This window comes from Micropterus dolomieu, linkage group LG18 (assembly GCF_021292245.1).
Source record: "Micropterus dolomieu isolate WLL.071019.BEF.003 ecotype Adirondacks linkage group LG18, ASM2129224v1, whole genome shotgun sequence".
Classification (NCBI taxonomy): Eukaryota; Metazoa; Chordata; class Actinopteri; order Centrarchiformes; family Centrarchidae; genus Micropterus; species Micropterus dolomieu.
In genome coordinates this window covers 9,739,765-9,762,529 of record NC_060167.1, presented here as the reverse complement: position 1 = coordinate 9,762,529, position 22,765 = coordinate 9,739,765, and the positions used below count along the sequence as shown (strand labels likewise).

The 22,765-nt window shown below is 40.1% G+C and overlaps 4 protein-coding genes across 7 annotated transcripts in view; 1 reads left to right on the top strand and 3 right to left on the bottom strand.

Moving 5' to 3' along the window:
* chd5 (chromodomain helicase DNA binding protein 5) overlaps positions 1-1,556 on the bottom strand; it is a 40,019-nt gene extending 38,463 nt beyond the window's left edge. For both annotated transcript variants that reach the window (XM_046029055.1, XM_046029056.1), the window contains exon 1: positions 1,389-1,556. In XM_046029055.1, the coding sequence (XP_045885011.1) occupies positions 1,389-1,455 (67 nt within the window). In that variant the 5' untranslated portion in view covers positions 1,456-1,556. The remainder of the gene's footprint in view (positions 1-1,388) is intronic.
* A 1,142-nt stretch (positions 1,557-2,698) lies between these two features.
* Positions 2,699-6,056, bottom strand: rpl22 (ribosomal protein L22). The gene is made up of 4 exons (XM_046076592.1): positions 5,919-6,056; positions 5,421-5,531; positions 4,985-5,109; positions 2,699-2,886 (listed from the first exon to the last, which is right to left on the bottom strand). The coding sequence occupies exons 1-4, from the start codon at positions 5,928-5,930 to the stop codon at positions 2,742-2,744; spliced, it is 393 nt and encodes a 130-aa protein (XP_045932548.1). The 5' UTR covers positions 5,931-6,056; the 3' UTR covers positions 2,699-2,741.
* Positions 6,018-22,765, top strand: part of rnf207a (ring finger protein 207a) — a 26,441-nt gene continuing 9,693 nt past the window's right edge. Inside the window, exons 1-14 of one of the 3 annotated variants that reach the window (XM_046076588.1) lie at positions 6,018-6,224; positions 6,951-7,088; positions 7,231-7,259; positions 7,453-7,643; positions 12,788-12,920; positions 13,543-13,687; positions 13,961-14,042; positions 14,155-14,230; positions 14,593-14,718; positions 15,530-15,576; positions 16,910-16,982; positions 17,919-17,987; positions 18,408-18,476; positions 19,536-19,642. In XM_046076588.1, the coding sequence (XP_045932544.1) occupies positions 7,453-7,643; positions 12,788-12,920; positions 13,543-13,687; positions 13,961-14,042; positions 14,155-14,230; positions 14,593-14,718; positions 15,530-15,576; positions 16,910-16,982; positions 17,919-17,987; positions 18,408-18,476; positions 19,536-19,642 (1,118 nt within the window). In that variant the 5' untranslated portion in view covers positions 6,018-6,224; positions 6,951-7,088; positions 7,231-7,259. Of the gene's footprint in view, positions 6,225-6,950; positions 7,089-7,230; positions 7,260-7,452; positions 7,644-7,745; positions 7,929-12,787; positions 12,921-13,542; positions 13,688-13,960; positions 14,043-14,154; positions 14,231-14,592; positions 14,719-15,529; positions 15,577-16,909; positions 16,983-17,918; positions 17,988-18,407; positions 18,477-19,535; positions 19,643-22,765 lie in introns of those variants that run through there. The other 2 variants (XM_046076589.1, XM_046076590.1) reach the window with 2 other exon arrangements.
* On the bottom strand, positions 10,070-11,978 carry zpr1 (ZPR1 zinc finger). The gene has a single exon (XM_046076591.1). It carries the CDS (start codon positions 11,827-11,829, stop codon positions 10,486-10,488), a length of 1,344 nt encoding a protein of 447 aa, XP_045932547.1. The 5' UTR covers positions 11,830-11,978; the 3' UTR covers positions 10,070-10,485.

The following is a 22,765-nucleotide window of genomic DNA, read 5'->3' as shown; positions in this document are numbered from 1 at the left end:
TGGGGCACTTCACCACCTCAGCCCCTGACCCACTGGACCAGGAACAGACCTGTGGCAATTAGGGATTTGGTGTGACTGTGACAGATGTAGGTTTTGATGAAGACATCTCTTGGCTGCCACCGACATTCCTGTTAGCTGTTTAAGTACACGTCATAGCCATGACAGCTATACCCTATAGCTTACCCCACCACTGGTTTATCTAATGACCAGAGGAAGTGTAGTCATGATGCAACATTTAAATCTTATACAAATAAAACATAATTTTAGTCAAGTGTTTAGTTAACTTAACACTATGACCGGGGTTTCCCTAACTGATCACCTGCTTTATCTGTTTAACCAATTGTTAGGACAGATTATCATTAGTGCATAGTACATGAAGATTGACAAACTTAACAGCCAAAAGAAAACAAAATGACCATCATTTGGCAAGTGGCTTCTTGTATGCAGCTCATGAATCTGAATCTGAATTAATTAGGGCATCTTGACATCCCCTGTGCCTTGATTGGTTTTAAACATTTTAAGTAGTGGAACTGCCATTAGTACTACAGTTGGTTCATTGCCAGTTGTGTTGCCAGAGTGGCTGACAGATTCATTTTACAGCCACAAGAAATAGTGCACAGATTTGGCTTGCCTGAAACCTCCATGTGAACTGAATGAGCTGCTTGTCAATAATGTGGGTTACAGTTCATTTCAGTTAGTGCACGACCTAGAGCTGAAGGGATGTTGGTGACTTAACCGTGGTCATCAACAGTGCACAGGACCATGGTAAAGGCACCAGGGGCACTTGATAAGGACAGTTTCCTGTAGCCTACACGTGGCTTTCACACCTCTGCGGCCATGCAGTGCTAGAAAAACATTTAAAGTTGGAGCAGCCTCCTGATCACAAGTGGAAACAGCATCCCATCTTCTATTACAAAACGATCACGGATGTTGTCACTGTAGCCCATTTCTACTTAAAAGCACATGCACACATTAACTGAGAAGCATCACAGCAGAACCTGACACAGCACCGAATAACTGATCACGGTTTTTAAACAGCTCTCTAAATCAAACTTGTGTTTTTGGACTTAAGGTAAAGCCATTCACTTGTACACGCACGCAGCCTGTGAAAGAAAAAAAACAGCCTACAGATCCATGCAGCAGGCTTTTTCATCATGCCCCCAAATCAGGCTGGATGTGAGGACAGCCGGAGGCAAATCCAAAAAAAACCCACCTTTAAGACACTAGGTCGTGCAAAAAATAATAGCATGACTGTGCTTATTGCACCCCCACCCCTCCTCCTCCTCCTCTCTGGTCTCAGGAACGCAGGACAAGCCCTTTTCCCCGCATTCAAGGCGTAACGGCGCAAAAATAATCTGAAGGACACCCCGCCTCCCCCTTTCCCTCACCTGGCATATCGTCTTCAAAATCCATGTCGTCTTGTCCCTCGTCTTCATTACTCAGGGACCCCGGCATCTTTATCTCATAGCCCCCAAACCCCCTTTTAGACTGAGAATACTGAAAGTTAACCCTCCAGACGCCGCAGCTCAGTCTCTTTCTTCACCCAAAAAGAAATGTATTCGTCGCTCAGTTTAAAAAAAAAAAAGCAGTGAATCTGGGGCACGCTATCTCTCTCCAGGAGTGAAAAATATAAAATAACATTTACATTTTTTTCTACTGATCTCTATCCAGGTCTCCCAGTCTGAAAAATAAGAAAGACAAAAATGGAACACACATGCCCAGATTGTGACGTCTGGTCTGTTGCCATGACGATACATCCCATAATTTCACCCACAACTAGTTAGTCATGCCTTCCTAGTTACCACTTTAACTAGTAGTGTGCAAAAAAATAAAAAAAAAACCACCGTGCGGCATCGCCATGTGCCGCTAATAGTCGGATCCACTCCCGCGCCTGTCGCCTTCCCATTTCCTTTTGGAAGTCCGGAGAATTGAGGCAGAAACTTCTTCTCACACAGCTGTTCATGCACAAGCTTTGCTCTAATTACGAAGCCATGCTGTAAATGGGAAATAACATTTATTTCTCCTGAAGGGAAAATGTTTGTCAATTAATATTTTTGGGGGTCTAATTGAATTAATGCCATAGGGACGACCTGTCTCAAAATATGTGGCTTCATTTTGCAAACTTCCACCCCAAGACAACAACCCGATGACTGCATGCTGCGAGAGAAGTCCTGACTGCCAGTGGTCTAACAGTTGTCAAGGTTACCACAGCTGTAACACAAGATACCCCGCAGAGAGCTCACTGGAGACAGCACGTGAGTTTCAACTTCACTTCATGTCAGAAATACACAAGAGCTGGAAGTGTCCCGACTGCACATGCTTCACTGGTGCTTTTTCACTGTGGTCATTTTCCAATTACTTATAATCAGCATAATTGTTGTTTATCATACGTTTTTCTCTATTAACAAAATGCACCTATGTATACTTTTACATTTTGTTCATTAAATTAGCTTTGACACAGATTTCTGTACATATGGCACCAAAGGAAAATAACGTTTTCTCATTGATGATCAATTCATGTAAATGTACCAAAGAAGACAAAATTAAATACTCTTAATGGCCAGTTTTAATTATGCATCAAAAATTATTTTCTAAAAACACATTCATCTGGTATGTACTGTGCATAAGCAACTGTGCTGTGTAATGCAAAAAAAAAAACAATTAAAGCTTAATAAAAAAAAAAAATTAAAAAGACAGATTTTCTTTCCTCATTTGAAATTTTATTAAAAGTGGTGTCAGATTTAATCTTCATCCTCCTCCTCCTCTTCGTCCTGGTTGATCTGGAAGTAGCGCAACTCATAGCTCTCCTTGGTGTTGGCCACGACCCGCAGCCAGTCCCTGAGGTTGTTCTTTTTCAGATACTTCTTGGTAAGATACTTCAAGTACCTGACAGAGACGAGGAGAATGGAGAAAACATTACAGAAAAATCTGTCAAAAATAGGTCATACATAGATTATCCCTATAATTCAGCTACCAAAGTGTGGACTGCTAGCTGGAGAGGTGCCAGTTCACCTCCTGGGCACTGCCGCTCTGCCATATTGCAGGGCATGTGTAAAATGTATGTAATACCAAAGTGTAAAAAACTGACTTTCCGTTAGAGGGATTAATAAAGTTGTATTCTTTTCTATTCACTTTGACTCTACACCAGAGTTTGCAGGGATAAGGCTGATAATAACATGCAATAATATGCATTTAGCCATAATGCAATAAAATCCTAATTTCATTACAAAATTGGGTAAAGCAAGTTTTTTGTATTATGGATTATTAACTGGCCTGAAATGACATACAGGTCAATTCAAATAAGAAAAGCTGTTTCCAGATCTGGGGTTCTCAGGACTCATTACCTTCAAGCACACGGATTAAGCAAGTATTGTTTGTCACTTGCAGATATGCAGTGTATGTATAATTGAATCAATCTGAGAATAATATGGCAGACCTATTTTACACAGATTAATTACAGTGGAAATAATAGTAACACCCCAGTCATAATATTAAGAGCTCCAATTAAGAAAGATAGTGTTAGAGTCACCCTCTGGTGGTGGTGTTCCTAGCTCAGACTGAAATAGTCGTCATGCACCTGTTTATTCTTGTCAATTCTTTGAATTAGTTTATGCAGATCATCTTGACTTCTCTTCGTATATGTTTTAACTTAGCCAGTGCACTGACTGTTACAGTAGTAGACTTTTACCCACTTAACCTTTGCAGTATATACACAGAATGAGTTAAAATGGACTTTGTTGGTGGTGCTCGAAGTGTTGAAATACAAATAAGTTGCTCAACAGCAACATCTCTTTGCTGATGATAATGAGACAAAAACATTTTGACACCTCAGTGCTTTGATTTCAGGGGGTCATTTATATGTTCCTCCTGTGTCCCCTAGATATACATGACACATACTGGGAACATGACAATGACCCCCAGTTCTAGGGTTAGAAGCACAGGAACCTGCGAACATAGATACACTCCTGATTTCAGGGCCCTGTTATCGTGCATGCTGGCTCACTGTCACAGCTTAGCTGGGACAACTGAACAGAACCATGCTTTTCCTGCTATATCAAGTCAGTCTGCTGTAAATAAGGCTTTTTAAAATTTTATTTTGTTACTGTTCCTTCAATAGAGTAGTTCCTGATGGAAAACAAAATCCCACTTTTATTGTATTGGGCTGGTGGCACAAGCCTCTGCAGAAAAGATTTGTACAAATAAAGCCCCACTGACTGCACAGCTAGATACCACTATGAAGTCCACAAATTATCCCAATCTCCCATGTCCACAAGCTAAAACTAAAAGATTAAATGGAAAAGACAGAAATCTCTGAGATACAGTATTTTCTGGCCATCCCAAAGTGTATGAAAGTAGATAAACTTAAGTTTCCCCAAGGGTAATTAGCTGTTTTTTTCTCCATCACCACATCAAGCTGATGTGTGGTGAGCGTTCTGGTACAAAATGGCTGCCGTGCATCACCCAAGTTGGTGCTACACATTGGTGGTGGTTGAGGGTAGATTCCCACCCCTTTCCTCTGAAGCGCTCCATTATTATTATTATTATTATTATATTAGTATCAGGTGTGCCTCACAGTCCTTAGGCATTTAATGCCTGAACCACAGGCAAACCCACACTTATTCTATCAATGCTGAAACTCAAAACAGTTTGCTTCGTGCATTAGAAAGGAACCTTTAACCATTCTTCATCACATCTGTGGTAAAGGCAAAACTGAAGAAAAGTAGATGATGTTAAGTAATTTTTTTAAACATGTTTTTCAGGCTTAGTTCTCAACCTCTCACACACAGCTTCCATTTAGTGGTAAACCACAAACTTTTACAGGCAACATTTGAAGTCTCCAAGAGTGAGTAATAAGAAGACACATTTCAGGTGGAGTACGACTACGACTTGCAAAAACACCATATCAAATTAGATAGGTTTATGTATAGTGAAATTTTGTCACCGGTTATTACTTGACTGATAAGAGTCGCATTGTGTTTAGTACCTCTTTGAGAAGGGAACTTCAGAGTTGACCGAGATTTTACTCTTGCTCCTTTCAATAGACACCACACCACCGCCAAGGTTTCCAGCTTTGCCGTTCACCTTGATGCGCTCCTGCAGGAACTGTTCCTGTAAGTGCAGAGGTCACAGCAGGTCACACACAGCAAAGAGTGGTACACATAAGCCTGAATTTCATATCAAAAGGTGTCAGATGTACAGGTAAAAACTCTTCCAAGTACTGACAGGTGACACATTGTTAGTTTCTATTAAAACCACACTGGATTATGTCTTTCTTTCTACTGTGAACTGACAGCAACCATCAAATACAGTGACTCGGGATTGATCCCACTGATATGACAGCAGTGTTTGACACTCAGTGCTCTTGACTGACAGTGTTGCACACTGTTTAACACACAATGTGTCTGAACTGGTCTACTCACAAAGTTTGCAGCATCCATGATGCCATCCTCTACAGGGTGAGTGCAGTCCAGGGTAAACTTCAGGATCTGCTTCTTCCTCTTCCCACCCTGCTTCTTGACCACCTGCTTTTTCTAGCACAGAAATTGAGAGGGTTCAAAAACTCATACAGACAACCATCGCCACATAATGTAACTTAAAAAACTGTTATTGTAACACAGGCGAAATAAAATTGCCAATTATGTCGAAATATCATAAGTGATAAGCTGTTTTTTCTGTACTTCACATAAAACTTCACTCCTGATGTTCCCCGATGACTACTGCTAGCTATCGTTAGCATTCTCGTTAGCAGTTAGCCCAACGTGGTGTTAGACGACACAGTAAACAAAGCTAAATAAAAAGGCTAAACCATCCGTGGCTCCTCTGTTGCTGTACACTAGAGATTTACGCTTCTACGAATGCGAAAGACAAGTTAAAACACATCGTCTGTATGTGGTTTATTTGATCGTTTCACTACTCACAATCGGGGCCATGGCTACGAATTTCAGCAAAAAGGAAGGAGAAAAGGCTGCGCAGGAAGTATAAAACCCGGCCGCAAAATCGATCGCATCGATTTATCTGGCATTGATTAAGCGGTTTGTGATTTCATTTGTACTGTTTATAATTACGACCCAGTTATCGTGCGTGTTAAATATATATTAATATGTTAAATTTAACGTTATAGTTATTTAATTAACTTTAACAGCAGACACATGTAGCCTACAGTATCAAACAAACCGATCAATTATAACATCAAAGGAGTGAGCAAACTCCATCCTGATGAAGAGGTGAGCTGAAAGTGTTTGAAAAAGCTAATTAAGTGCAACTTGAGTCTCCATTATTTGGTAACGCTTATTTTCCATCGCTAATTTCCTAATAATGTCTAAAGGGTTTCCTGTTAAAGACTGGACATTGGAACAAATTATAAGGAAAACAGATGAACTAGTTACAATTAATTGTACGTTAACCCTGGGAGTCAGTGCACAGCAGCAGTTCAGCTTAAAATGAAATGCTATTTGTCTAAGCATAAATGAACATTAAATGAAGGATTAGTTAATATTTAACTGTGTTTAAACTAAACAGTTTATTTATTACTAAATTACATAGTTTTAAATTATTAGATAGCCCTTTTTTATCAGATGTATCAAACAGTTTCATTCACCACAGTTTCACTATCAAGATTTTCACAATTTTACTCTTAAATTAGTATTTTATGTATTTTTCTTTAGTAAGAAAGTATTGTTATCGCTTTTATGCAGCATAATAATACCAAGTTTAATTTATGTAGCACTACTCTAAAACGCAAAGGGCTTTGAAAGAATTAAAATAATTCTTTCTGTGACAAGTTTAAGTGTGAACAGGTTCAACAATTTGCAATGTTATAATTTCCACCCCTCACCCACCATCCACCCTGCCTTCGAGTCCAAGACATAACAACAGAGTGACATTAGAAATAGGACAACTGTATTTTTAATCTGTGTGGGACAGCAATATTAAATGTCCCTTTTGCACAGCCCCCAAGTGTTGCACTGGGGGCTGGCATGAAGTGTGTGCCGTCAGCTGCCTGGCGGAGGGACCCCATCGGACCACTATTGAAGAGTTTCTGCATTGCTCTCATTCCTGCTGGGGGTAGCTGATAACACCACTGAAGGGTAAGACAGTGGCTCTCTGGGCTTTCTGCAGACTGGCCTATTGCATTTACAGTTGGATTTGTCGGCTGGATAAAATGTTGGTGCTGATAATGTCTTTAATGTTATTCATTTGCCTTCTTTGGATTGTGTGTTGTCACTGAAGCCCTGGGCACTCACAACACATCTGACAAGGTAAGAGAGAAACTGCTCCTCTTGTTTGTTTGTTTTTTTAACACCTGACTCCCTCGATTAAAGTCTGCTTTCTCTTATAATAACTGGAACGATTGGACCATAACACATGTTTTGTGTTCAGTGATGTGATGATGGGGCTTTTAAAACTTGTCAATCAAGTGATACTGCCATTATTCACATACTCTGTTTGCAGATGGCAGGAGGAATCTTCACCAACTTGGAAAATATCTGTAATGTGGATTGTACGAATGTCCACCCCCTGGTTTGTCACCTGTGCCATGAGCAGTACCAGTCCCCGTGTTTGTTGGACTGCTACCACATCTTCTGTGCCCGCTGCCTACGAGGCCGGACCAATGACAGCCGTCTCAGCTGCCCCCTCTGTGGGTAAGAGATAGCAGTGTGACTTATTTAGGATGCATATAGATGATCAAACCAAGTTTCTGAACTAGAAATGGATGTTCAACACAGTGTTTTGTGTCTGCATAGGATATCTGAGCCTGGACATCACACGTGTGGTACTAAGCCATAAATCCCTAAACAAACAGAAAATATGGAGTCCAAAGGTCAAGGACTGGCTGGTTGGGTGGCTTATAGACACAATCAGTTTGGATTACAACCTCACACAGCTTGTTTCATGACGAACATTTGGTGATGCTGTGTGATGAGCAGGTGATTTCAAACGGCTCATACATGATTAAGCTGTTTAAATTTTTTTTTCTGTGAATCCCCACTGAGGGTCAAACGTTTTGTGTGAAAAGCCATATTTTCCCCAAAGGCCCCTGTTTTGGGCAGCATTGCTCAAAGGGATTCGTTCCACATAAGTTGATTAGTAGATTGGTCTGGTTCATGCAGGAGATTTGAGGGGAATCCCATTGGTTTCAGAGAGCATCAAGTCTCTCTGTTTTGGTTTGAGGGTGCAGCTCAGTGACCCATTGCTGGCCTGGTCGTGGTAGAACAGGCATGAGTGGCTGGAGCAGCTGCAGGGTCATCCCGGATTCTGATTTAGTCCTTGGCCCCAGCGCACAGCGGGGCTGGCAAGTTTCTCTAAGACCAGTCACACAGCAAACAAAGCATACTGGTATTTGGAACTGGTGCCAGCAGCTTAGGGCAATCAAAGGCAGTCGCATGACACCAATCCATTTCATCCCCTATTAAGGAATGACTCATGGTTAATAGTCACCTTCAGGTCTGGAGTATTCACTTTGCCCCATTAAAGCATAAAGGGATGTATAGTAAAGGACCTCTACTGCAAGTGAAGTTATTATACCAGCAGTTTTTTCTTGTGTCAGATACATGACCCAGATTTTTTCATTTCTCTTGTGTGTGGAGAAAGAGAATCAAACAGCAATGCTGAGTTTCAATTTCACTGCATTGTTCTCAACTGTTCATGTGTTGTCCCTTAGATACAGTTTCATTGACAGGATTGATTAACTTTATCATCCCAGAGGGAAATTGGTTTGCAGGTTGGGCACAATAAAAAAAAAAGACAGTTTACACATGGCAGACACCCACAGGAAACAGTACACAATACACAGCACCACCATGCAGTGCTTCTAAAGTATGGAGATTTAATATGAAAAAACTGATGTTAATCACACTGAGAACTGATTAAAATACCATAATCATCCCTGATGAGCTCCTGGGTTCTATTTCTGCTCAGTCATAACTATGTTTTTAAAACAGTGTTTCTGCTCAGGCTATATAGTGTATGTTTTAATGCATAATCGCCCACATTCTTTAGACATGCTGGGACTACACTGTGAGCTAACTGTAAATTAAATAGAATGATAAAATGACCTAGACAAATTGGCTGAACCTCAATCGACTCCCACATATATCTACCTCATAGCTATTTAATATGAACCTGTGTTGGGGTAGATAATGTCCACTAGTCAGCTGTATAAATCAACAGCGGTGCTTTTATTCATAGCACACGAAACTGAGAAGTGTGGAGGGAAAACCCAGGAAATCATTGGTTTTCTATGGAAATAACCCGGTGAGCAGGGAGCCGCTTTGCTCTGCTGCCTGGCAGCGACTATTTCCATCGGCAGCAGCAGTCTGCTAACAGCTGCTCACTCAAGAACCGCGTAATCTAGGAATTCACTACTCTGCTATTAGTAGAACACAATAGATCCCCGTTGCTATGAAAACTAGATAGAACAGGCACAGCAGACAGGGGTGAGGAACATTTGTGTCACTTCAACTGAATCATAATGAGGCAAACAGCATTATGTTTAAAGCAAACAGGCCTGTGCAAATGGGGCTAATGTGACAGAAACTGGCCTCTGCATCTGCCAGTGTTGTCTGTTCTACCTGAGATCAAAAGGTCATTGTGCACACGTCTTTGGTCTAACAAGAATTGGCTCTTTAAAATCAGGACTAGGCAAGCTTCTGTTTAATAAACAATTAGTCAGTCAAGACAAAAGTATTTGACTGTTTTGAGCTTTTCATTTTAGCTGTTATTGCCTCCTGAAACATGGAGATTTGCTGCTTTTCTGGTATTTTGTTCTTCTCTTGTCATCTCAGGGTTTTGGATTGATGGTTAAATAAAAGAAGGAATTTAAAGAATTTTTTTTACTGTTTTCTGATAAAATGATTAATTGATAAAGATCCAAAAATTGTCATGTAAATCTGTAAAAAGCACCTAGAATCTAAATTAAGTCTTTTTTCATAGTGAAGTTTCAACTCACTGACTGTTCCTCAGACTAATTATGCAGATTAGTGCAGAAAATTAGTATTTGAATCTAAGTCAACAGATAACATTACACACTGTCTTTCAACATCTGCCAATTCAAAAAGCAGAGCCAAACTGTCAATTTAGATAACACTTTATTCAGATGATGTCATGCTTACAGGTGTGTAAAAAGATTAATTTGTCACACAGGATGTGGTCCTCAGAGAAAAAAAAACCTTTAAGTCAGAGATGACACAGCGCCATCTTCTGGGATGTCACAAGAATGCAATAACCAAGGAGTTAAAGAATTTACCTTTAACAGCAGCTTCCATGTTTTTATGTTTAATTTATTTCCAAAGCACATTTAGATAACTTATAATTCCTCTCACTGATTAATATACTTATGGAAACAACCATTCACCCAGTGTTTAACATAAAATGTATGAAAATGGGAGAAAATATGGAGCGATATAATTACACTGGGTTTTTGACAAGACATTATCAACTGACTGAGTCCTTTCAGCTTGTGCTGGCGGTTCATTTCTCGGCGGTTCATTTATCGTCTTGATATCCCTCAGTCTTCATCTGATTCAGACCTAGGTCTTCATTCTGCTCAAACGTGCGGGTGTACTTCTCAACAGTCATCTCGGGATCTGGCTCCGGGGCGTACACATTCTGCAAATAGCTGTTCCCTGCCGGGTCATCCAGGATGAAGTGGACATTCATTTTTCCAGCCATAATCTTGTCTATTTTTTCCCCAAAGTCACTCAGCTTCTGTACCCGATCTGTCGTGCTACTGTCACCGCAGGTGAAGGGGTTTTTGGAGACAATCAGATCTTTGATGTCCTTCAGCAGCCCCTCCAGAGTGGTGAACTTTCCACCCACAGCTGCCATCCCCAGCTCAAACTCCAGCTCTGGAATGATGATGCCACACGTCTCTGACTTGAGCACGTCTCGGGTCATGTCTGATATGTCGGTGATGTGAAGGGAGATTTTGGTGCCCAGCTCCTCTGTGGCTCCACCTGATTTCACCTCATTGGTCCGATGGCCACAGCTGTCACAGTTAGTCGCCATTATGATGACCTCCTTGAAGTGAGGGATCTGGACAAGCTTCATATTGGTTGAGGCCGGCGCGTTGCATTCTGGGCAGTTGGTGTTGAAGACCAAAACCTCATCTCTCATGGCCTCCAGGTTGTTGCTAGCTGGTTCCTTGTCCAAATCCTCTTCCAAATCATCGTCAGCCCTTAATCCCAGCAGTATATCCTGCTGGATCGTCCGCGTGAACCGGGACAAAGTGAGAGCCTCATCTTTCTGAGGGGCGGCAGGATTTTCCACAAAACTGTTGCCAGATGGATCCTCAATCACGAGTGTGAATTCGTCTTCAACCTCTTTTAACTTCCTCAACTTCTGGATGAATTCATGTATCTTTTCAGCCATCTCAGGGTCAACTTCTCGACGGACACGCTGGTCTTGTTCCAACCCTGCAACTGCTCGGTCTAAAAGGCCCTCAATGGTACTAAGTGCGCCTTTCTGGGTGAAGGGAGGGATTTCAAAATCCAGTTCAGGGATCCTGGTCGTCGCACTGTCTGATTTCACAACCTCCCGGTTCAAGTCCTCTTTGGTTTTGACTTTCAGAGTGTAACAAATGCCTTGATCCTGAATCCGGCCTGCAGACTGGACTTCGGTGTTTGACCAGGCGCAGTTGTCACATCTGAAAGAACTGACGATGATTTCTTTAAAGAAGGGTATTTTGGTCATGAGTAACCGTGTCATACCATTTTTAAAGCAGTTCATACACAGGCTCTCGATTTCAGTAGGCTCCCAGTCGCTGTCTTCAGCGCCAATATCTTTAAAAACGCTCCCACCTCGCACATTTTCCTCTCCAATCGCAGACATTTTCAACGTCGAATATGTGTCCCCAGTAGACTTAGATGCGTTCTTGCTTAGTCGTATATTTTTCTGGAACTTTCTACTTGTCACACTTTCACCTACGCACACGGTTGCTTCGTCGTGTTTGACAGCCTCTTCCGCATTATCTTCTTCTACGGCGGCGGTGTCCCGGACGCCACTGCTGCCCCCTCAGGTGTCCTGCAGTACTGTTTTCTTCTTTATGAAATTAATGCTTATTTTTGTCTTCTATTTTATTTTACAGGTTTTAAATCTAATATAATGTATGTGTGTCTTTTTATATGGCTCGGTGCACAGATTTGAATTGCCTTGTTATTGAAAGAGGTTATTCAAATACATTTTCCTTTTAAAAGGCAGCGAATATTTTCATATTTGTGAATTCAGTGGCGATGCCTTATAGATTTGTCCAGCAGTGGAGGGCATGCTGTGTTGTTAGACAGATTTGGTTATACCAGAGTTAGCTTGTGCTTTCAGTTTAAATTGTTTATGTGAAAAACTAATATTTCACTGCTATGATTTTTTTCCATCAATGTTTGTTTGTTGTTGCTACTTGTTTCTTTTTCTTTTTAAATGCTGTGCTTGGAAAGATATATGTAGGCTTATTTGTTTTCCAAACTTGAGATCTGTGGTTGCCCTTGGAATGGATTGAATTTGCTTTGGATTTTAAATTTCTTGACATATGACGTATAATCTATTCATAAACACAAATTAGTTACCTTGTTAACTAATATAAAAAAATACATTTGCTAGCTTTTCCTCATTGAAAAATCAAATCTATGAATACATAAACACTGTTCATTTCAAAAGTTTTAACTACTATCTTCACTGGAAATTTGACGTTTCTACATCACATTTCCGTTCTATAAGTTGCATATTGAACCACGGGCATCCAAACTTTTCTCTAAACAAATCACTCAGGCTGTCTGATTGTCTGTCTTTGCCACAGTTACCCATCCATAGTAAAAGGAAATAGTGCCCTCCCTCCAGAGGACCGTCTGCTCAAATTCCTGGTCGACAACAATGCGGACGCTGAGGAGACGGTGCAGTGTGCCAACTGTGACCAGGAAAGTAACAAAAAGGTACAAACTGACAGACTGACCCACATGAATTCACATTCAAACAGTGGGCTTGCATTTTCAAAAACATGATTACGTCATAGAAAGATATTGAAAAAATATACAGATGTTAGAAATTAATGTACACATACAGTATGTACAATAAGGAAGTGTTGGTGGCTCACAATAGCACAGGAAGTACGCCAGAAATCATGTTAAGCAAAACATCATTACTGCAGAGAGCATGTGCGTCCTGTATTGCTTTATGTCTCTGAGGACATAAGAGAGAAATTTAAGGTTAAACAAGGATGAATCCAGACTTTTAATTAGGGCATTAAAGCCATTAAGTTGATTTTTTTTAAAGTAATTATGACCTCTTTCAAATTTTTTTGATGTCACAAGTTTTTGTTTGTAAGGAAATGAGATAATCCTGATAAACATGAGTGCAGTTTCTATATTTTTCTCAGTGTTCAAATCCCATTCTGCCACAATGTCTTTTTTTGATGCTGTCACTGGGGGAGCGCCAAAGTCAGAGTTTTTAAAATTACACACATAATTTGCCTTGTGTAGCCTTAAACAATATGAAACATAAACATCTCCCCACTTTGTCTTTCAGTTGCATTTTCTATTATTTTCTTCCATACAGGAGGCAGGGGTGATGTTCTATTGTAACACTTGTAACCAGCCACTGTGCGCCGCCTGCAGAGAGTTGACTCACAAGGCCAGAATGTTTTCCCACCATGAGATCGTATCCCTGGCCAAACGAACCAAAGCCAAACACAGAAAGTGCTGTGAGTGCCACCTGTAATTTACTCCAGAAGATTTGCAGGCCCACAAGACGTTATAACGCAAGGGCAGAAACATGTTGCTCATGTGAGGAGTAGTCCCTCCTGTGTTCTGCTTACATTTCCAAGACTTAAGAAATATGAAAAACTTGGTAAACATCAGCCGTTCTGTGTTTGTATTCTGAAAGCTCTCGTTTTTCACTAACCTGCATCACTGGAAAAACTGAATACTCTCACAGTCCGGTGGGCTGAAGTTAAAAGGCATCACTGTCTCCACAGCTCTTCATGAGGAGCCCTACATCCTGTTCTCAACAGAGAATAAGTCAATGCTTTGCATCAAGTGCTTCCGAGACACACAAGTGTGAGTGAATCCTCTCAAAATGTATGACAGTTAGAAGTCCTTGTCTTGTCTTGTCTCTCTTCTCTTCTCTTCTCTTCTCCACATTAAATTAGTTGTTGTTTGTTTACCACAGGGAGAGTCGGACTCACTGCATTGATATTGAAACAGCTTACGTGCAGGGGTGTGAGATGTTGGACCAGGCTGTACTGGTGAGAGTCATGTCTGTTCATATACACGTTTGTTTGAATCTATTAACATAAAGGAGGACTATTTTTTAACAATATTTTGAGCATTGATTAATTAATTACGGTTAAATACAAGTAACTGCTCATAGTTGTGCTTTGGGTGCTCTGTGTCAAAACCATACAGAAGTGTAAAATAATGAAACAGGCAGTACTGGAAATTATAATCTTCATTGTGACAAGCTTTATTTACTATACAGCAAAGTAGCCTCAACTATGCTTGCATGTTTCAGCTTGAAGTTTTGATTGAGGCTCTGATGACAAATGTGCGGCAGTGCAGCAGCCTACATGGCCTTTCAGTGACAGCAAACCTCCTCTTCCATCTGTAGGTGGTGAAGGAGCTGCAGACTTCAGCTCGAGAGGCGATTGTTCTGCTGAGAGCAATGATAGGAGAAGTGTGTCTGAATGTGGAGGAAGAAGAGAGTGCAATCTGTAGTCTGTTCAACAGCTTGCAGGTTATGTAATGTTCCTGACTGTTCCCTTTTCCCCTAATCGTGCTACTATACACACACACAGACACACATAGTATGTGAGTATATCAATATACCTATAGTCTGTGTGATGCCAGGTGTGGTTAACCATTAAACCAAAATCTATCTCTATCTAATCTAATTCAGACATCTTGGGGTCAGTTTGAAGTTTAAAGAAGTAATAATTCTCCTGTGGATAAAAAAGGTATCCATGTCCTCTTCCTCTTAGGGTTCTAATATGCTTGATGCCGACACTTCGACCTGGAAGATCTGAATTTGATCAAAATGTCAAATTAAATAAGTTTGTGGTTTGAAATCAGTGTGCAGACTACTCTTTTCATAAATGCTGATTTCCTATAACATTGCACCTAAATGTGATGTATGTGCAGTATAACTACACTTCCTCTAGTGTTTTCCCTACAAAAGTTAACTGTCATTTCAAACAGCTACTGTTAAGTAGCATTGCGACATTACACATGATTTACCACATCAGATTTGTTTATAAGATTGTAAGATTCAAATTTTTTCTGAACTCAGTCTGAAGTTTGTGTGCAAGTTGTTACATCTGACAACATTTGCACTGCCTGGCCACTGGATGTCTCTGTTAACCTAATTGTGAGAAAAGAGTGTATTTTCTCAACATAATGAACAATCAAAGAGAGCAGAGACCACACTGATGAATTTTCACTATTTTCCCCCACAGTCTCGAAAATTCATTAGGTATAGAGAGCTCAAGGCCATTTTCACAGCAGTGTATGAAATAAAGGGGTCTGTTTTCTCTGTTCTCATCTGACAGGAAAAACTAGCAGAGAGGAAGAAGATCCTCCTGAAAGCAGCTCAGAGGTAAAATAAAAAGATGTATAGTCCCTATATGAAAATGCTGCTTTGTTGCCTCACAGCTCATAATATTTACCAAATTGAATGCTATTATCCTGCTGTCACCATGTCACTTGATAGTTTTTCCATTATATCATGCTGCATTGTACTCATGGTGATGAATAGCAGCACCCTGTTTGCTCTGGAATAATCTCTCTCCTCGACATTTTCTTAGGTGATTTTCATTTCAACAAAGCACTGTACAGAATTAAAACCGCTTCAGTAGGATTAGACTTCAAGCCAATGGTTGCAGCTTGTGCCTGGATCCAATCAATGAAAATGTAGCCAACTGAAAAGTACTGCAATACAAATATACAGTATGTAATTGACAGACTTTCTCATGTCCATAAAATAACAAAAGTAACTGCTGCAGGAAAACCTGTAAGCTGTATGTAGATTTCCTCCACTTTAGATAAAACCAGGGCACCTTTACCACCTTAAGCACCTGCTAAGAGCCCTACTGGAAAATGAGCAACTTGTGTCTTTTGCAGTACCTGTTAATGTGATGTTGAGCCGTTTTCAACAGACTATACCATCCTAAGTTGTGGCAGCCTGCCATGATGTTACTCACTTAGCTTGTGCAGAAACAAGGCTGTAAAGTGATACAAATTAAGAAATTACTTTGCAAAAACAGGTTAATGACGGCCTCCCAAACCATTAATTTAGCATGAACTCAGAAGTATCCAGCCACTAAAATAATTAAAAATCTTACAACATCCCCACAGCAATCATTAAAGTTTGATTCAATATCATCCAAGGTTTGCAACTAATTAGTCTCTAAAATCAAATTATTGCACATCAATTCAATTTACGTAAGATTAATGACTAATTGCTGAAATATATGGTATTTGAACATAAAAAGACATATAATTTGTTTTTTATCTCTGTCTCTACTTTCTCTGTGAATCTGTGCGCTCCATGCGTACCTTTGCGTGATTGAATGAGAACAATTTTGTGCATGTGAGTGAGTGAGTGTATTGGGTTGCACTCTGTGGGGATCTTTAATGAGATTTTTTTTGTGCCCAGTGTCCTCCATCTCTATCTCTCTCTCTCCGTTGCCTAGAAGCCGTCCAGTGGCTGTGTTCCCGGAAGGGTGTTAAAGGCTATTTATGTCAGGCTTTGTGTGTCCGGCCTGCGTCTGTGCCTGTGTATTTGTTACACAGGGAGAAGACAGATAGATTAGCCTCTGGAAATATGGAGTATGTTGTTTGTGGTTGCACCTTCTGAGCTGAATCCTCTGAGCATTCGGCAGGCATTGATGTGAAGGTGTAGTATTACATGTTCATGTGTGTGTTTGCAGTCAACATGAGGAGAAGGAGAAAGCACTAAAGGAACAGCTCTCACACCTTACAGCCCTCCTGCCAACCCTCCAGGTAGAGTAAAATAAAGACCTGATAATAAATAATAATAATCAGTCACAAAAGCACTGCTGCTGATGTATTCCTGCTCATAAACTATCATTACACCTTTAAAGAAGTGCTCAGACCCTTTACTTAAAGAAAATGTATCAAAAATAAAGTACTCTTTCTGCAGTAAAATGTTACCTGTAAATGATTTTTTATGCTTGACATTATTTTTTACATGTTACAGTTGTAGCTAATTAGGTAATTTAGTCCTGCCCCTCCACAGTGTCACTAGATAAATCCGAGGGGTCATGAGATGTATAATGGGGAAAGAAAGAAGAAAAAAAATAAGTTTTAAAACACACATTTTCTCTAATATATATATACCAGTAACAAAAAACACACTTGTGTTCATGTTTTTGGCTTTTCTTTAATCTTTTTTTTCTGTGGAATATTGGATCGTTTAACCTTTAGGGGCCTTGAACAGTTATTTAAATGAAACCATTTGATACCTTTACAGGGGATATAACTCTCTGGTGAAACTGTTAACAAATCATAGACATCTGAAACATGACAAGGAGCCCCAAGTAGACACTGCATTTTATAAGAGGTCAAAAGCTGAAAAGTTTGAGAACAACTAGCTTTCAAGTAAAATCTTATTCTAAAAAGTAACCCCAGCTGCCAGATAAATCAAGTGGAGTAAAAAGTATAACATTGTCTATGAAATGTAGTCGAGTACAACGTAGCATAAAACGAAAATGAAAAGTACCTCAAAATTGTATTTCAGTAAATGTACTTCTATACTTTTACGAATAGGCTGTGAAGGTGACGATCATTCTGATCATACTAATATGTAGTTAGTCGTGGGATTAATTTAACACCATTTGATCTCAATTTCAGCCTGTTGGTGGCTCATATTCCATGCAGCTTGTGTGAAGTCTAACCTTTAATCTCTGATGGTTTTAGGTTCACCTCGTCACCTGTTCGGCCTTCCTCAGCTCAGCCAACAAGTTTGAGTTTTTGGACATGGGTTATGTGAGTACAGCCACATAAACTACTGTATGAAATATGTTAAATTATTATTGCATTTCATGAGAATGTTATAAAATATTGGGATGCAATATTAGACATAATTGGGAGGAAAGAAGGGGAGAGTAGGGAAGGGAAAAGTGAATACATAAACCAAAAAGTAAAAAGTCTATAGATAAATGTAAAGAATAAATAAAAATAAAAAGGATGATTCACTGCATATATGTAATGTATAAGTATAGACCACACATTATCAGCGATTCTTAAAGCGCCCTATCCACTGTTCCTACATCAGGAAGTTTTCTTGGCAAGAGAGAAGTACAGTATTAGCTGGACTGAACTGGTCTTTAAATGGAGGCTGTCCATAATGTCTTATTGAGGTGAAACAGGTCACTGAATCACACCCGGATGTTTTTGCTTACACAGCAACTCATGGAGAGGCTGAAGAGGATTGTAAAGCTCCCTCATCGACTGAGACCAGTGCAGAGCAGCAAAGTGAGTTGGAATAGCCTTCATGCAGGGCTAGAAAAGAGAAAAGGTTACATTCAGAGTGTAATCCACTGCAGCGTACTGAATAGTAGTTTCACTTGCTCCTAATGCAGTTTCACTGTGGCCCGCCCAGAACCAATTTTTTATTGTAAGAAAGTTGAGTTTGGTACCTTCTAGTAGGGCTTTTATTAATTTATTTATCAGGGGCAATGCGCATTAGTTAACATGAATATGACAAGACATGCAGACAGCACAACATCAAATAACATAAAGGAGGATACAGCACAAATGAAAGGAAACCCATTATAAAACATACACACATCATATGACAATCATAAGTTTACAACAAATTAGACAAAACACCACAAAATTACAGTCTTACAAGCACAAAAGTAAGGTGTTTTTGCTGGTTAGGTCAGCTTATCACAAATTATACAGTGATCTTAAAAAGGGTTATTTTTGAGCATGAAAGTTCATTCTTTACTTTGGGAATAGCAGTTTGCCAAAATAATCTTAATTTAATCTCAGGATAATCTCCAAGACAAAGCTAGTGGACCTTGAGTTACGGTTGTTTTGTCAAACATTTTTATGAACAGAGAAGTTATAGAGTAGGTTACTGAAAAACAGTAATTAGGCAGAAATTTACAAAATCTAACAAAATACTGGATCTTCATTGGAAACAAATGCAGTTGTTTTGGTGGAAGGGACACACTTATGTGTTTTATTTTATTTTTAATCTTATCAATTTAAAAAGAAAACATTTTAAATGATGATAATGAGAACAATAATGATAATGGCTGTTGTTGTTATTACTATATTTCATATATTGCTATTATTGTTAGGTTGCTATTTTTATTAATATATTGTAGGGTTAACCATAGGATCTGGCCTGAATCTGGCAACTCCTGACTGTAATTGAATTTTTTAAAATTAATTTTTGTTTGGGCCGGTTAAGAATTAGGAGGAGAAACAATAAAGGATAATATGGTACAAATACAAGCACATTTTTGAAACTCTTTTTGAATTAATACAAGACTAGATGACTTTATCTCTACCTTCCTTAAGATCAACACAGACTACAGAAGTGAGTTTGCCCGCTGTCTGGAGCCCTTACTGCTGCTAGGTCAGCGCTGCCCTCCTTCTGTTGCCGGATCAGCAAGTATTGCAACAAGGTAAGATCCATTTACCTGCTGCCAAATATCATTTAAATGTAATCATGAAGGTTTAATGTACAATGTGCTTTCACTGCCTGAATATTACCATGGCCTCTTTTGGATCCTTCCAAGCAATCAAAAAGTCTGTAGAACAAAAATTTCACACTTGTGAAGGATCCAAACTCAAAATTCCCAAAGGGTGTGCAAGTACAGATGGTAGACAGCGATGACTGCAGTGAGAGGAAATGAGGCGCCATGCTGGGTCCCACTATGGCAGTTATTCTGTCTGTCTGTAAGCTCTGTATATTGATATGTTTACTTAACTCACCTTGTTGCATGTGGGTTGAGGAGGGAGGCAGGGAGGCAGTCTCTCCTGTTTTAGAAAGCTTTTGTTTTTCTGTGGCCAGGCCAGAAGCATTACGAATAATACAAAAAGATGGGTGAATGATTGCAGTGCTATGTTTTCACAGGTCCTGGATGGGGATGTTTTCATTTTGATGTTTTGTTTTACTTAGAAGTCAGTTGTTACATTGCATTCCGTTGCATTGTAGCTGAAAACCACAAAATCTGATAATGGTTTGACAAAGCCTCATAGTCTTTTAACTTCATACATTCTTTTCAGAATTGCTTCAGATCACCAGCAAATACAGCCTTTATTAAAACACCCATCACTGCTACTCAGAACAAAGAGTTTAGTCCTTTTTTCTGTACTTAAGGTCCCTCTACAAATACTCACAATTTTATTCCAACTAAGTGTCTCCCAACTGTTCACAGGTCCTTAAGCCCACCCACTAATGCCAACATACTGACAACTCTCCTCTCCAACTTGCTTAGCACCCTGCCAGTGCAAGATGCAAAGTGGGCAGGGATTGGTGGCCGGCCGGTTGGCACTATTTTTATCGTAATTTCACAGAACTCTCCAGGATTCATCTGGAAGTTGGCATGCAGGAGCGGTCGGGCCGCTTTGTTCCAGGCCACTGATGTCACAGCTTTAGCACGGGCAAAGTCTTTAATTGGCGTCAGTGATGGGAGGACAGAGGCTGGATGATGACATGTGTATGGCAGAGAGAGAGGCATACATGTTTTAGACAGGTCTTCTGTTGCATCGACACTGGGCAAGAAGGCAGGAGTAAGAGCATACGAGACCTCAGGTAAATTTATATGTATTTTATTATTTTTAAGTCATTGCAGTTTATTCTCTTGTATAGATGGAGTGTCATAAGTATGTGACAAGTGCCGTGAATTGCTGCGTGACTCCCAAATATGTAACTTTTGTAGTTGAACCTCTTGAATATTTATGGAGATTGTAGTAAAGGTGTTTTACTGCCTGCATTGACAGTGTGGGATCAGAGGCATAGTCGTATACTTGCTTTCTACTTTCTTCAGTGAATTTCTGTTGACACCATTGACACTGTAAGATGACAGTTGTTACACAAGGTGCTTGACTGCACAATTTTTCAAGTCCACTCCATACTTCAGTTCACAGACGGAGGAGGAAATGGGCTTTTCCTCACCGTATGGTGGTTGAGAATGCCGCCCACATGGTGTAGTCTGTTACTCAGTGCGACTGAATGTGTTGTTGTGTCTGATACATCCTAAATTGCTGTCTGAAAGCTCCTTCCCCCACTTGTCAGCCGCTAATGCAGGATGCAAACCGGGTAGGGATTGGTGGACGGCCAGCTGGCTGGCCCTACTTTTTAACACATAATACACAACAGACGTGAAGTTGTATACCCATGTTCTTTCATGCAACTGATGCTGCTGCTTTAGTAGTGGCAATGTCTTAAGTTGGCTGTCAGATCGTGCGTGTCGGGACAGCCTGGAGGCTTAGAGGACAGCATTCCTATGACAACGTCAGAGGGATGTATTCACACCTAGGTAATTGTAGAATGGCTTCAGAGCAGCTAGGCTAGGCATGAAGCCAAGAATATGGTCCTACCAGAACCTCGATAAATGTATATTTATCTAGTTATTTGGCTCTGTGCTATACATACATACTTTCAAACTTGTGGTGAAGGTGATGGTAAAGAGATGTGACAGCAAGTGTACTAATTGACTTTGATAGATAACATTTATTTAATCAGGTAGTCTCATTGAGATTACAATCTCTTCTGCAAGAGAGTCCTCATTAAAGAAAATATAAACGTAGCAACACAAAACAAAAGGACAAATACATAGACAAACAAACATGCATATGAAGAGGGATATATATGGATTGAACAGTTCCTTTTTTAAAACTTAATAAGCTTTGTGTGGTTAGTTCAGAGACATTAATGTGTGTACAAGAGAATCCATGTTATCGGCTGAAGAAGCTACCACACGATACAAAACAAAAATTAAATGATTGTGAAAGTTAAGCAGAATATATGTGTTTTTAGATAAGATAATGTACATAAAATGTATATAAAGCTGCACGTAAATCTTAATTCAATACAAACTTGAATTAAAGCAGCGTTGGACGGCCCTCGCACGTGTAGCGTGTCGGGGTGTGAGGCGGCCGCGTTGAATATTCTGATGCTCTGCCGGTGCGGCTGTGAATTTGCTACGCACTTTGGACGCTGCATAAAGGTGTTATATGTCACTTCCTGTGTCCCCTTTGTGGCGCTACATAGCACTTGGCGCTATGAATATAAATCAGTATTGGCGTGTAGATGTCTTCGGGGTGGTACAGTTATCAAGCACGTGTCAACTTGTGTCATGGCGAAGAGATGATCTTTGACCCCACGCCACGGACACGCCCATTGAGGAATACTCACAGAAAGTACAACTTTTCATCATCAATGCCTTTAGAAGGCACAGCAGAAATCTGAAATCAATCTGACTAAATCCCTAGGAGGAGTGTGTAAATCATCCAAAAATTGCTGTAAAATTCAAAATGGCCGACTTCCTGTTGGGTTTAGGGCATCACTCCAAGAGGCTTTTTGGTACGTCTGGACATGATACATGTGCCACAGAAAGTTCATACATGTAGGTCAAACGTGCGGCGGGGGCTGCTTCGTTAAAGGTCACTTCCTGTTGCCAGCAGGTGGCGCTGTGACTGTGGGTGAATGTCGGCATGTACATGTGTTCAGGGCGGGAGTCTTATGAAATGTGTGAAATTTGGTAGAGATATGAGCAGGTACAGTAAAGTTACAACAACTT

Coding starts and splice junctions, on each gene's coding strand:
- rpl22 (XM_046076592.1), bottom strand. Junction 5,110..5,420: donor TCATGGATGCTGCAAACTTT/GTGAGTAGACCA, acceptor CTGCACTTACAG/GAACAGTTCCTGCAGGAGCG. Junction 2,887..4,984: donor GAAGTTCCCTTCTCAAAGAG/GTACTAAACACA, acceptor CGTCTCTGTCAG/GTACTTGAAGTATCTTACCA.
- zpr1 (XM_046076591.1), bottom strand. CDS start 11,829: ATGTCTGCGATTGGAGAGGAAAATGTGCGAGGTGGGAGCGTTTTTAAA.